General features: G+C 67.6%; 1 protein-coding gene across 6 annotated transcripts; it reads left to right on the forward strand.

Annotated features, from left to right (window-relative positions):
- Nucleotides 1-1,523: 1,523 nt before the first annotated feature.
- On the forward strand, nt 1,524-12,133 carry EMID1 (EMI domain containing 1). Of its 6 annotated transcripts, none has more exons than XM_053994248.1 (15): nt 1,525-1,702; nt 3,973-4,086; nt 4,174-4,277; nt 6,360-6,500; nt 6,589-6,650; nt 6,772-6,898; nt 7,143-7,241; nt 7,409-7,579; nt 8,041-8,127; nt 8,215-8,267; nt 8,351-8,404; nt 8,943-8,987; nt 9,067-9,111; nt 9,598-9,682; nt 11,911-12,133. In XM_053994248.1, exons 1-15 carry the CDS (start codon nt 1,569-1,571, stop codon nt 12,039-12,041), a joined length of 1,452 nt encoding a protein of 483 aa, XP_053850223.1. In that variant the 5' UTR covers nt 1,525-1,568; the 3' UTR covers nt 12,042-12,133. The 6 variants fall into 6 exon arrangements, with proteins under 6 accessions (XP_053850226.1, XP_053850223.1, XP_053850224.1 ...); XM_053994249.1 differs by having other exon boundaries at nt 7,409-7,546; XM_053994252.1 differs by having other exon boundaries at nt 6,414-6,500.
- Nucleotides 12,134-13,865: the final 1,732 nt, after the last annotated feature.

Raw genomic sequence — 13,865 nt, forward strand, 5'->3', positions numbered from 1 at the left:
CATGGAGATGGGATGGGGACACGGAGACCGGACCGCGATCCGGATTGGGGCGGGGACATAGCGTGGGGACAGAGCTGGCTCATGCCATGGGGACACGGCAGGGACATGGGGACAAATCCAGGGCAGGGCCATGCCATGGGGACCTGGAGCCAGAGCAGGGACACGGAGCTGGGACTTGATAAGGGGACACGAAGCTGTGATGGGAACACAGAGGTGGGACAGGGCCGTGGCACAGGGACCTGAAATCCCCGCAAGGAGCCCTGAAGGGGCTCAAGCCATCAGACAGGGGGTGAACCCAGGGCCGGGTGGGTGTCATTTGGGGCCTTGGGGACAAGACGCTGTGCTGCCGAGGCTGGGCCCTGCATCCGTGTGGGGACACACACGTGCCTCACCTGGTGCCAACACCCTGTCCCCACCCAGGGCCCCCCGGGCCCCGGGCGCTGCCGCAGCCGTGTTTAGTCTGAGCAGGAGCGTGGGTGACCTTCGGCTCCCGCGGCACCCACGAGGGTAAACAGCACCGGGGCCCCGCCTCAAGGACACCCGGGAGGGCTGCAGGGGTGGGGGGGACCCAAGGGGCACCCATGGGTGGGGGTCCCTGGGAGGAGCGCTCCAGCGCTGGGTCCTCCTGTGTGCCCACCGCGGGTGACTGGGGCAGGGTGGGGGATGCGCTGGGGAGACCCCCCACCCACAGCCCACAGAGGACAAGGTGGGGGGTCCCGGGGTGCTGCCACTGCAGGGATGTGTCCCCAGACAGACAGACAGACAGACAGACGGTCTGTAGGGCCCCCCGGCGGGGACCACCCGCGCACACCCATGCACACACACACACACACACACACACGCGCGGTCTCCTTGCACGCCCCGACGCGGGGACCACACACACGCACACACACATGGCAGAGGCAGCTGGAAGAACAGCAGGAGACAGACAGACAGACGGACGGACAAAGAGGAAGGCAGACACACAGACGGGAGGGTGGGTGGTGGGTGAGCACACGCCCGGGCCGTGCACACACACGCAGGCACAAACACACCTGGGTGCGCGCACGCGTGTGTGAATCCACGGGCACGCACACGCGTGGATTCTGTGTGTGTAAAAGTGTGTTAAGCAACGGACAAATGCGAATTTTGTGCGCACACGCGTGTGTAAATCCACGCGCACGCACAGGGATGCACACGCAGGCTCCCGCACACGTGTGTGTCCCCAGTCGCTCCCACGGGGACCGGTGTCCCGCAGCCGGGCCCAGCCCCGCATCGCGACCCCTCCCCGCGCTGAGCCTTCCCCGGCCCCCACCTTCCCCTGCCCCCGCTTCCTGCCCCCCCCGGGCCGGTTTGCCCCCCCAAGCTCCCAAATTGCCCCCCCGGACCCCGTGTCTGCCCCGCCAGCGGGACCCCTGTGCCGGCGGGGCGGAAGGCGGGGGAGCAGGCGGGGGGGCAGGCGGGGGGTCCCTCCTCCATCCCTCCTCCTCCTTCTCCTCCTCCATCCCTCCTCCTTCCTCCTCCCCTCCCCCGCCGTCCGCTCGGTGCCGGTGCCGGTGGCCGGGCAGTGCCGAGCCCCGCCGAGCGGCATGGCCGGGGGCCGGGGGTGCCGCCGCCGCCCGGCCCTGCCCGCAGCCCCGGGGCTCTGCCTGTCCCTCTGCCTGCTGCTGCCGCTGCCCGCCGCCGCCTGGAGCCCGGCCCTGCTGCCGCCCGCCGCCCGCAGGTACCGGCACCGGGGACACGGGGATGCGGGAGCCGGGCACCGGGGCAGCATCGCCTGCTGCGGGGTACCGGAGGCTGCGGGTACCGGGTGCCGGGAGGCACCATGGGCTGCAGGTACCGGGTACCGGGGGGCACCAGGCACCGGTAGCTGCGGGTACTGGGTGCGGAGTGCTTGGCACCAGGGGCGTCAGGGACCCGGGAGCTCCGGGCACGGGGGACACCGAGGGCTTAGGGGTGTGGGCACCTGGGAGGCTCCGGGGTTCTGTGGCTACCAGGGGTCCAAAGTAACGGCCATGGGGGCATCGGGGTTCTGTGGGTACTGGGAGGCTCTGTACCAGGCGTGGGGGCACCACGGACCGGGGGGCACCAGCAGCTGGGCACTCCGGGGAGGGGCTGTGTGGGCCGTGATGCTGGGGCTGCTGGGTGGGGGAGGCTGGGGGCACTGGGAGGTACTGGGGCTAGCTGGACTTGCTGGGGCTGGGGCCAGCAGGACTTACTGGGAGGTTATTGGGGCCAGCAGGACTTACTGGGGGTATCAGAGCTGCCAGGCTCAGCAGGGTGCTGGGAGGTGCTGGGGCTACTGGGGCTGCCTGGGCATACTGGCACTACTGGGGCTGCTGGCACTCCTGAGACTACTGGGATGGACTATTGGGGCTCCTGGGCACACTGGCACCACTGGGGCTGCCTGGGCATACAGGGACATGCTGAGGCTATTGGGTTTGCCTGGGCATATTGGGATACTGGCGCTGCCTTGGCATGCTGGGACTACTGGGAACGCTGGGCATGGTGGGGTTCCCTGGGCATACTGGGGATGCTGGGGCTGCCTTCTCATTCTGGGGCTACTGGGAGTGCTGGAGTCGGTGAAATGTGAATGTCCCCAGCCCCAGGGTCCCACCTGTCCCTTGGGGGTGGCCCAGTCCGGGGGTCTGTGGGTGCTGTGGGGGGCTGTGGTCCCTATCCCGCCACAGCGGCAGGGGGTGCCGGCGGGGGGGGGGGTTGTTTACAGGAAACCCTTGGCTCTGGCCCTGTCTCCAGCACCGGATTGCCGGGACCTCCCGGTTCCGCTCGGCTCGGTGAGGCGACGGGCAGAAGCCGCCTCATTTCCCCTTCCCCTCCCGGCCAAGCCCAGGAAGCCCCCGGCGCCTTGGCACAACCCTGCCGTGTGCCCCCGGGCCCCCCAGGCCAGCACCCAAGCACCCACAAGCCCCCACCCCATCCCACCCCATCCCACCCCATCCCACCCCATCCCTCCCTGATGCACCACTGGGATCCCACGTGCCCAAGCCGAGGGCATAAAGCCAAGCGGCTGGTTTTGGGAATGGGAGTGGGATTCGGAGCCAAACCTGGTGTAGGCTTTGCCCCGAGTGGGCAGAAGCCCTGGCAGCAGAGCCCGGACCCCCTCGGTGCCAGTGGGCCGAGGTCACGCCGGGCCATGCGGGCTCTCACATGCCAAAGCCTGCCAGCTCCTGCCCCGCTCCTGGGAGGGCATTCCCCTTGGGAAACGAGCCGGGACCCATCCCCATCCCATCCCATCCCATCCCATCCCAACAGGCATTTCCACAGCTGGAGCTGGCACCGCCCAGCAGCTGGGTGCCCCTCCAAGGGGGATGATGCCAGCCGGGACCCCCTTGGCATGGCAGGGTGGCAGCAGGAGCGTGGCGACAGCTCCGGCGGGCTCTGTGCTTCCACAGCCCTGGCACGGTGCCCGCCTGGGACGCTGCCCAGCCGGAAAGCCCTGTGCCACCCCGCTGTCCCCCCCGCCTCCGGCACCTCCCAGACAATTGTCCCCCCCGCGGCGCCCGCTTGTCCCTGCTGCCACCGCCTCCCTCCCTGCAGCACTGCAGCGGTCCCGAAAAGCTCATTTTTTGACCCAAATTGTGCAGCCTTTGAGTTTGGAGCTGCCGAGGGTACGGCAAGTCCTTCCCACCGCAGGGACGGGAACACTCGGCATCGTGGCACTGGTGTATCCCCCTCTGCAGGGGGAAACTGAGGCTGGGGTGCCCAGAGAGGGGGTGGGCAGAGCCTGGCATGCGGGGCAGAAGAAAGGAGCCTTTGTGTGGGGTGGGCTGGGGGCGCGGGGGAGCTCCGGGCCCGCTGCAGGCCGGCCGGCGCTGGCGCTGCCGGGAATGCAGCAGGAATGTGCGGCCCCACGTGCCAGAGCAGGACTCCCCATGGGCACCCCAATAACCGGGGCTGGGCATCTCCCAGGGTGGCAGCACCCCCATGGTGTCCCTGCAGAAGGGCTGGTGACATCGGTGGTTTCCCTTCCAGCAACTGGTGCTCCTACACGGTGACACGGACGGTGTCGTGCCACGTCCAGAACGGGACCTTCCTCCAGAGGGTCTTCCAGAGCTGCCGCTGGCCCCTGGCCTGCAGCGGGGGCAGGTGAGCGGGGCCACCGGGGTGCCCTGGGAGCAGGGACAGCGGGGATGTCCCCAGGACGGGTGTGAGCGCTGCCCCTCTGTGCCGCAGCTACCGCGCCGTGGTGCGGCCCCTCTACAGGGTGACCTACAGGACACTGACGGCGCTGGAATGGCGCTGCTGCCCCGGACACGCCGGCGCCAACTGCGAGGAAGGTGGGAGCCAGCATGGATGGGGACCTGAGCAGGGCGGAGAGGTGGCACCCAGGGGCTGTGGGACACGGCCTTCGGTGGCACTGGTAGGGGTGGGTGAGGAGAAGGACCTGCGGGTAGGTGGGATGATGGATGGATGATGGATGGATGGATGATGGATGATGGATGGATGGATGGATGGATGGATGGATGGATGGATGGATGATGGATGGATGGATGGATGGATGGATGGATGGATGATGGATGGATGGATGGATGGATGATGGATGGATGGATGGATGGATGGATGGATGGATGGATGATGGATGGATGATGGATGGATGGATGGATGGATGGATGGATGGATGATGGATGGATGATGGATGGTGGATGGATGGATGATGGATGGATGGATGGATGGATGGATGGATGGATGGATGATGGATGGATGGTGGATGATGGATGATGGATGGATGATGGATGATGGATGGATGGATGGATGGATGATGGATGATGGATGGATGATGGATGATGGATGGATGGATGGATGGATGATGGATGGATGGATGATGGATGGATGGATGGATGGATGATGGATGGATGGATGATGGATGGATGGATGGATGGATGATGGATGGATGGATGATGGATGGATGATGGATGGACGGATGGACGGACGGATGGATGGATGGATGATGGATGATGGATGATGGATGATGGATGGATGGATGGATGGATGATGGATGGATGGATGGTGGATAATGGATGATGGATGATGGATGGATGGATGGATGATGGATGGATGGATGGATGGACGGAAGGATTCTCCCATGGGTGGGCAAGTGTGTGGATGTCCCTGTGGATGAATGGATGGATGGATGAGTGGACAGGTGGCTGGACAGAACTTCCCGTGCGGGTGGGGGGTGTCCCTGTGTGTGGATGGATGGAGAGAGATCCCTGGCTGGGGCGGTGGGTGGTCAGGCAGGGGGACAGGAGTGGGTGGGCAACGGGATGTGCCTGGGGTGGGGAAATGAAACAGCCGATGGATGGGGTGTGGGTGGATGGACAGATGGACATTCCTCAGCATGGCAGTGCCCACGGGGGGGTGCAGCCCCCCAGGCACGCGTGGCCGGGGGCAGGTGGGCAGTGAATGAATGGGTGCGAGGCTGTGCCGTGTGTGGGGGGACGGGCGCTGCCAGCTCTGACAGGGGGGTCTTTGTCCCCATTGTCACCACATCCTCCTCCTCCTCCTCCCTATCCCCCAGGACCGCACTGCGGGTCCCAGCCCGGCTCCAGCTCCGTGGGATCCGGGGCTGTGATGGCAGTGGGTGGCACCCAGGGGTGGGGACACCCTGGGGTGGCACCGAGGGTCTGCAGGGCAGCGGGTGACACGGGGGGTTCCGGAGGCAGCTGGGTGGGAACAGAGCTGGGGGAGGCAGGGGGTTCTTCCTCCTCCTCTTCCTCCTCCTCTTTCTCCTCCTCCTCCTCCTCCTCCTCCCTGCGTGCTTGGCCGCCTGCCCCACATCTGGCCCCACTTAGGGCTGTCCCCTGCAGCACGGCGGTGGCCGTGCTGGGGGCGGGGGGTGTGACAGCGTGGGGGGGCTCTGGGGGCCACCTCTGCTCCAGACACCCCTTTCCTGCCGTGCTGGGTGGCCCCAAACCGCTGTCCCCAGGATCCCTCAGTGGCGACAGGGGACTGGGACCCCACCCGTGGGGGGTGGATGCGGGCAATGTCCCCAGCATTGTGCCCCCCCTCCAAAGCCACCCCCGCAATGGGGCTGAGGGCCGTGGGGGTGTTTGGGGAGATGGGGTTCAGGGCTGAGGGGGCTGGGTTTGGGGCTGAGATTGGGGGGGGGGGGTGATCATGAGGAGATTTGGGGTGTCTGGTTAAGGACCGTGGGTGGGTTTGGAGGTTATGGGTTGGGGGCACCTGGCGTGTGGTCATGGAGGGTTTTGGGGTTCTGGTTTAAGACCATGGGTGCATCTGGGGGATCCTGATTCAGGGTTGTGGGTGGGATTTGGGGTCTGAGGCTCACCCAGAGCCAGGATGGGGCCCTGCACCCCGCAGCGTGTTGGAGGGAAGTACAACAGGAAGGTCTCCCACAGAAGGCGGTGCCCCACGGGGGGGTCCCCCCGTGCTGACCCCCCTTTCCTCGGCAGAGGCTCACACCCCCCTCACGGGGCGGGACCCCGGGCGCCCCAGCTCCGCCCCCCGCCGGCCCCCCCTGCACCCCACGGCTTTCTCAGGTGGGTCCCCCCCAAACCCGCTGGGGTGGGCACAGAGGGCCGGCTGCCCCCCACCCCACCGCCTGTGCCCCCCAATTTCCCCCCGCAGGGTGCCTGAACTGCAGCCGTGTCGGGGAGCTGACAGCCCGGCTCGCCACCCTCGAGGCACAGGCAAGTCCCAGTCTGGGGTCTGGCCACCTCCCCCTGCACCCCCCGAGGGGCACAAGAGCCCTGGGGGGGCTCACCTTGTGCCCCCTGCTGTCACCCACCCCCCCCCCCGTGTCTTTGGCAGGTGGCCCGGCTGGCGGTGGCCGAGCCCCCCATGGCAGCAGCACCCAAAGGTGGCAGCCCGGGCAGGGGGCCCGAGGCCGGGCAGCTCTGGGGGTCCCCGGCCGCCCGCGGGAGCCCCGGGGATGACGGTAAGGCGGGGTGACAGTGACAGTGACAGTGCCACCTGGCAGCGCCCACAGGGCAGGGAACACACCTGGGTGTTGTCAATATTTGGGAGGGAAGGACCCCTCACTTTAGGGGAAAAGCCACCCAGCTGTCCCCATTTGTGACACTGAGCCACCCGCGGGGACAGGCCAGCTCTGGGGAGGGGTGGGGGACACCCCTGAGGGGCTGTCCCCGGGGTCCCCCCCTCAGGGTGCTGCTGTGCCGCAGGGAGACCCGGCTGGAGGGGACCCCCCGGGCCCAAGGGCGACGCGGGAGGACGGGGACCCTCGGGAATTCCTGGACTGAAGGGTCCGGTGGGGCCACCAGGTAAGGGGGGACAGTGTGGGGGGACCCCAGCCTGGTGCCTGGCCCAGCCGAGCCCCTCTTTTCCTGGTGGGCAGATTTGGGGGGGGGATCCATGCAGCAGTTTGGGGGCTCGGAAGGGCTCCAGCCCTGCACAGCCCCAATCTTCACCCTCCTCTTCCTCCCTGCAGGTCCCCCCGGCCCCCCAGGACCACCCGGCCGGGATGGAGCCACGGGGCTCCCCGGAGAGAAGGGGTCCCCCGGGCCCCCCGGCCCCCCGGGCCCCCCTGCCCCTGTGGGGCCAGCGATTCCCCGACTGGCCGAGCCCAGTAAGGGGGGCTGGGCTGGGGTCCCCTCCCAGTGTGAGCCCAAGAACGGGACGGAGTTGGGGGCTGGGCTGGGGCAGGGCCGGGCTGGGGGGGGGGGTCTGAGCCTCACCTGGGCTAGGGATGGTGTGGGGAGCTCCTGGTTGTCACTGGGGTCCCAGGATGAGATGTGGGGCACTGGGCACAGCACTGGGGATTCCCAGGCCATCATTGGGGTCCCAGGATGAGATGCGGGGCACTGGGCAGCACTGGGGACCCCTGACACCCCCAGGACTCCAGGCATGAGGTGGGGGGCACCGGGCACTGCAGGGCACCCCCTGCCAACATTGGGGTCCCAGCAATGAGGCGTGGGGTGCTGGGAAGAGCTGGGGACCTCCTGCCATCATTGGGGTGACAGGGAAAAGACACAGGGGAGAGCAGGGGAGGGGGAATGTGGTCCCCCCTGTGTCCCCCCCACGGGCACCCTGACCCAAACACCCCCTCCATTCTCCCCCCAGGGGACCCCGTCCTCTCCAACACCTTCACCGAAGCCACCAGGAGCATCGTGGGTCCCATGGGACCCCCCGGACCTGTGGGGCCAATGGGTGAGGGTGTCCCCCCCCTCCTCTGTCACCCCCCGACACTTTCGGGCGCCCCAGTGCGGGGCTGAGCCGTGTCCCCTGTCCTTGCAGGTCCCCCCGGCCCCCCAGGTCCCGTTGGTCCCCCCGGGCCCCCAGGAGCCGATGTAAGTGCTGGGCTGGGGGGCACGGGGAGGGCTGAGCCCCCGTGTCCCCCCAGGGCTGATGTCCCCCTCTTGTCCTGGCACAGGGCAGAGCGGGAGCGCCCGGAGCTGCCGGGCCCCCCGGCGAGAAGGGGGACAGGGTGAGTGTCCCCAGCCCCGCACTGTGACACCAGCTGGGGGTGTCAGCCGGGGGGGCTGGCCGTGCCCCCCGGGGGTTCTGACAGCCTCTGTGTCCCCGCCGTAGGGTCCCCAGGGCCACCCGGGCAGCTGCTGGGGTCCCCTGTGGTGGCCGTGTCAGGGTGGGGCGGCAACGCAGGGGTGTGGTTTGGGGGCCACCTCTGCTCAGACACCCCTGTCCTGCTGGGTGGCCCCAGGCTGCTGTCCCCAGGGTCCCTCTGCGGGGACAGGGAGCTGGGACCCTGCCGTGGGGTGTGGATGTGGGCAGTGGCCCCAGGATTGTGCCCCCCCCCGCCCCCGCAAAGCCACCCCCGGAATGGGGCTGGGGGCCATGGGGGTTGGGGGGTCCGGTGTGGGGTCATGGAGGGGTGGGGGGGTTGGTGTGCGGTAATGGGGGGTTGGTGTGGGGTCTCAGCCATGGGCTCTGCCAGCACCCCCTTTGGTGGGGGTGTGGCCGTGCCCCCCCCTATCAGGGTGCTGATGGGCTCTGTCCCCCCGCAGGGTCCCCAGGGCCACCCGGGCAGCCGCGGGCAGGACGGGGCGCAGGTACGTGGGTGGGTCGGGCCCCCCCCGGCCACAGCCCCCCGTGCCCCCCCTGCCAGGCCCTCTCCTCTCTGTGTTTCAGGGCGAGCCGGGCCCCCGGGGCGAGCCGGGCGACAGGGGCACTTGGGTGAGTGGCACAGGGGACACCGGGGACGGGAGGGACACGAGGCACTGACAGGGGTTGGGCTGGGGGGGGGGGGGGGACGGGCACGGGAGGACCCCGACACCCGACTGGGTCCTCTGCATCTCTGGGACCCCAATGATGTCCTCAGGGTCCCCACTTGTTCCCACTGCCCCACAGCTTGTCCCTGGGTCCCCAGTGATGTCCTGGGCGTCCCCAGTTCTGCTCCTCTGTCACCCACCTGATCCACGGCACCCCAGTGATGTCCTGGGTGTCCCCAGCACCCCAAAGGTGGCTCTGGGGGTCCCCGGCCAATGTCACCCAGTGCCAATGTCACCTGAACTGGGTGGTGGGGCACAGGGTGGGCTCAGACCCCCTCGGGGGTTCCCCCTCTCCTTTCCCTGGTGTCGTTGTGAGTCGGGGGGTCCCCCGGGGGTGGCCTGGGGCCATTTGGGGTGCAGCCCCCCCTGAGCCCGTGCCTCTCTTCTCCAGGGGGAGGGTTTGCACCAGCTCCGCGAGGCGCTGAAGATTTTAGCGGAGAGGGTTTTAATCTTGGAAACAATGATTGGGCTCTACGGTGAGTAGGGGGACGGGGACCCCCGGGGTGACCCCCAGCCCTGCCACCGGGTCCCCGTGACGTCACGGTGGCCCTTGGCTCACTGATGGCATGGAGCTGCAGGGAGGGCACCCTCGGCAGCCCCTCCTCGTGCCATGGGGGGACAGGGACAGCAGGTCCACCCCCTGCAGGGGGTGACCCCCATCCCTGCCGGGAGGTCACCAGGCCCCCATGACATCAAGGTGGCCCTTGGCCATCGTGACATCAGCCATGCATGATTTCATCACCCACATGGTGGCATCATGGCCAGCACTGGGGACCACTCAAAGGAAGGGCCACCAGGGTCCTCCCACCCTCACCCCCAGCTGGGCACCCCAGAGCCCCCCCAGGCACTGCCCCCCTCGGGCAGGGACACCTGTGACAGTCTCAGTGTTGGGGACAAGCCAGTGGCCCTCTGAGAAGGTTGGGGACATGTCCCCCCACATTTTGGAGAGCTCAGCGTGCTGGGGGTGGCAGAGGGAGCACCCCCAGCTGGGGACACCAGTGTCCCCCTGGACAGGCTGTGGATGTGTCCCCCCAAATGTCAGGGGGCTCAGCGTGCTGGGGGATGGCAGAGGGAGCACCCCCAGGTCAGGGACATCAGTGTCCCCATCAGGGCCCTGCCAGGGACATCAAGGCAGCACAAGGGGCCTCCCTTGTCGCTATGGACCCGCAGGGATGGGGGAGCCCCCGGCACCCTTCTGTGACAGGAAAGACCCTCCTAGGAGACCTGGCACCCCCTCCTCGTGCTCCAGCACCCCCATCCCGCTGGGGCCACACCCCTGCCGTGCCCCCCGCCACGCTGTGCCACCCCTGCCGTGCCGTGTCCCCACCCCGTGTCCCCACGCCGTGTCCCCACCCCGTGTCCCCGTGCCCGCCGCGGGGCCAACGCGCTCTGCTCTGCTCTGCTCTGCTCTCTCCCTCTCCCCCAGGCCAGTAGCTTCCAAACCCTCCTGCAGCAGCAGGCCCGGCTGGAGGTCCTGGCTAGAAGGGTCACCTTGCTGGAAGCCATCATCTGGCCAGGTAACCACCCCCCACCCCGCCCTGCATGAGCCTGGAGCGCCGCGGCACCCCCCGGGAGCGGGCGTGGAGCACGGGGGGCTGGAGCCACCACAACGGGGCACCGGAGAGCTCCGGGGCCACGGGAGAGCTCGGAGACTGCCTGGATTGAGAGGGGCAACCATGGAGAGTTCTTGGATTGAGAGGAGACCATGGAGATCCTCCTGGACTGAGAGGTGACCATGGAGATCTCCTGGATTGAGAGGTGACCATGGAGATCCTCCTGGATTGAGAGGAGACCATGGAGATCTCCTGGATTGAGAGGTGACCATGGAGATCTCCTGGATTGAGAGGAGACCATGGAGATCTCCTGGATTGAGAGGTGACCATGGAGATCTCCTGGATTGAGAGGTGACCATGGAGATCCTTGTGGGCCAATGGAAACTCTGGAGCTCACCAAGGTTTAAGGGAGCCCATGGAGAGACTCTCTCACTCCAAAGGAGACCATGGAGACCCCTCTTGGACCAAGAGGAACCCTGGAGCTCTTTAGGGTTCAAGGGAGCCCATGGAGAGACTCTCTCATTCCAAAGGAGACCGTGGAGACCCCTCTTGGATCAAGGGGACCCCATGGAGGTCCCCCAAGGCCAAGGGAAGCTCCAGAGGCCCTCTGGAACCACGGGAGACCATGGAGCCTCTCTTGGATTGAGAGAGGCAACCACGGAGCCCCTCTTGGGCCAAGGGAAACCCTGGAGCTCCCCAGGGCTCCAGGAAATCCTTGGAGAAGGGAGACCATGGAGACCCCCTCAAGCCAAGGGAGGAGCACGGAGCCCCCCAGGCTCACCGGAGGCCACGGGGACCCTCTCGGACTGAAGCGGCTCCCAGAGCTCCCGTTGTCCCAAGGGATCCCCCGGTGCCAAACCCCCCCGTGCCAGTGTGCCCCCCACCCTCACCCCCCCTCCCCGCTCCCCGTTCCAGCTGTGCTTTTCCACAGGGCTCCAGCCGGGGGTGCCAGGCAGGGGTGCCAGCTGGGGGGGTCCTCGGGTGGGTGTCCCCAGGGGTTGGGGACACCCAGAGCCACAGTGGGGCAATGACCCCCATTTCTGCGGGGCAGAACACCCACAGCACAGCCCCCAGCGCTGATTTGGGAGTTTTTGGAGCAGGGGGGGTGACATCCCAGCCCCTGACACCCCTTTTCTCCTCTCTTCCCGCAGAGCCAGAGCCCGGCTCGGGCAGCGGTGCCCCCGGCACGGCGACGCCCGGGGTGCCCCGTGGCAAGCGTGGCAGCGGCCACCCCCCCTACCGCATCGTCACCGCCCCCCGCCGCGCCCCCCCAGAGCTGTGACAGGGGCGGGGGCGTCACCCAGGTCACCCCCGCCGTGCCACCCTGGGGAGCAGGATGGGCTCACCCCCCGTCCCCCCTCTTGGTGCTACTGGTGGCACGGCACCGCCCCCCCCACGACGCTTCGCCCCCATCGCCGCTGCTTGAGCCCCCGGGAGGGCCAGGGGTGCCCCCAAGGCCATTTCTGTCCCCCCCACCAAGGTGCAGCTCCGGGGGGATGGGCTCTGTCTCATCCCACCCCCCCCGGGGCACCCCAGCCTGGGGGAGGGGATTGGGGGGGGCTGGCGCTGGGGACCTCCCAGGCGGGGACCCCGCTGCGCCGCGCGCTTCGCTGCTTTGGGACTGCCAGGTCATTAAATGTCCCCAAATCCCTGTCCTGTGGGGTCGCTTGGTGCGCCAGGGACATCCCAGGTGACACGGGCACCTATGGGGTGGGATGGGATGGGATGGGATGGGATGGGATGGGATGGGATTGATGGGATGGGATGGGGTGGGATGGGATGGGATGGGATGGGATGGGATTGATGGGATGGGATGGGGTGGGATGGGATGGGATGGGATGGGATGGGATTGATGGGATGGGATGGGATGGGATCAGTGGGATGGGATCTATGGGATGGGATCTATGGGATGGGATGGGACAGGATCCATGGGATGGGATGGGATTGATGGGATGGGATGGGATCAATGGGATGGGATGGGATCAATGGCATGGGATGGGATGGGATCAATGGCATGGGATGGGATCAGTAGGATGGGATGGGATGGGATGGGATGGGATGGGATGGGATGGGATGGGACAGGATCCATGGGATGGGATGGGATTGATGGGATGGGATGGGATGGGATGGGACAGGATCCATGGGATGGGATGGGATTGATGGGATGGGATGGGATGGGATGGGATGGGATGGGATGGGACAGGATCCATGGGATGGGATGGGATGGGATGGGATGGGATGGGATGGGATGGGATGGGATGGGATGGGATGGGATGGGATGGGATGGGATGGGATGGGATGGGATGACATTCAGGGGCACCCAGGGGACACATGGCTGTGCCATGGGACACCCACCCGCGATGTGACACCAATCCATGCAATGTCACCCCTGGGACACCCACCCGTGTCCCACCACCCATGGGACACCCAGCTGTGCCACCACACGCCGGGTCACCCCCCAGGTCCGCACAGGTCACGCGGTACCTGCACCCCCTCCCGTGTCCTCATGGGACATGATAACGCCACACAGCGATGTCACACCGTGACGTCACTCTGCCATGCTCACTACGTGGGCAGCGTACAATGTCAAACACAGCATGGGGACCACAACCAGCACCGCGGTGCCACTTCTTGGCACGTGACCTGTGGCACATGGTGACGTCACATACAGCCCATGGCGTCACCCGCTGGCAGGTGACGCCGAGTGACCTCACGTGCCAGGAGGCGCCGTCAGGCGACCGCGGGACACCCAGGGCTCGCTGTGTGACGTCACGGCGGCCCCGCGCCGCCCGTTACGCCGCAATGACATCACTACGCCGACCATGACGTCACGCCCCCGCCGCGCTCCCCGCTCCGCCTCGCGGCCCGAGCGCCTCTTGCGCGACGGTCCCTAACGGCCGCGGGCCGTACCATCCCGCCGCCCGGCGGGGGGGAAGCGCCCAGCGAGGCGGCAGAACCGCGCTCCGGAGCGGCGGCCGCTGCCCGCGGGGCCGTCCCCGCTCTCCGCGGACGGTACAAGCGGCGGGCGGGCGGCGGAGCGGGGCGGGCCGAGCCCCCGGGGCGCGTTCTCCCGGCGGTCCCCCCCGGCCGCGGGGTGGTGCGCGCG

The sequence above is a fragment of the Vidua macroura genome, chromosome 18 (assembly GCF_024509145.1).
Source record: "Vidua macroura isolate BioBank_ID:100142 chromosome 18, ASM2450914v1, whole genome shotgun sequence".
In the NCBI taxonomy this organism is placed as follows: domain Eukaryota; kingdom Metazoa; phylum Chordata; class Aves; order Passeriformes; family Viduidae; genus Vidua; species Vidua macroura.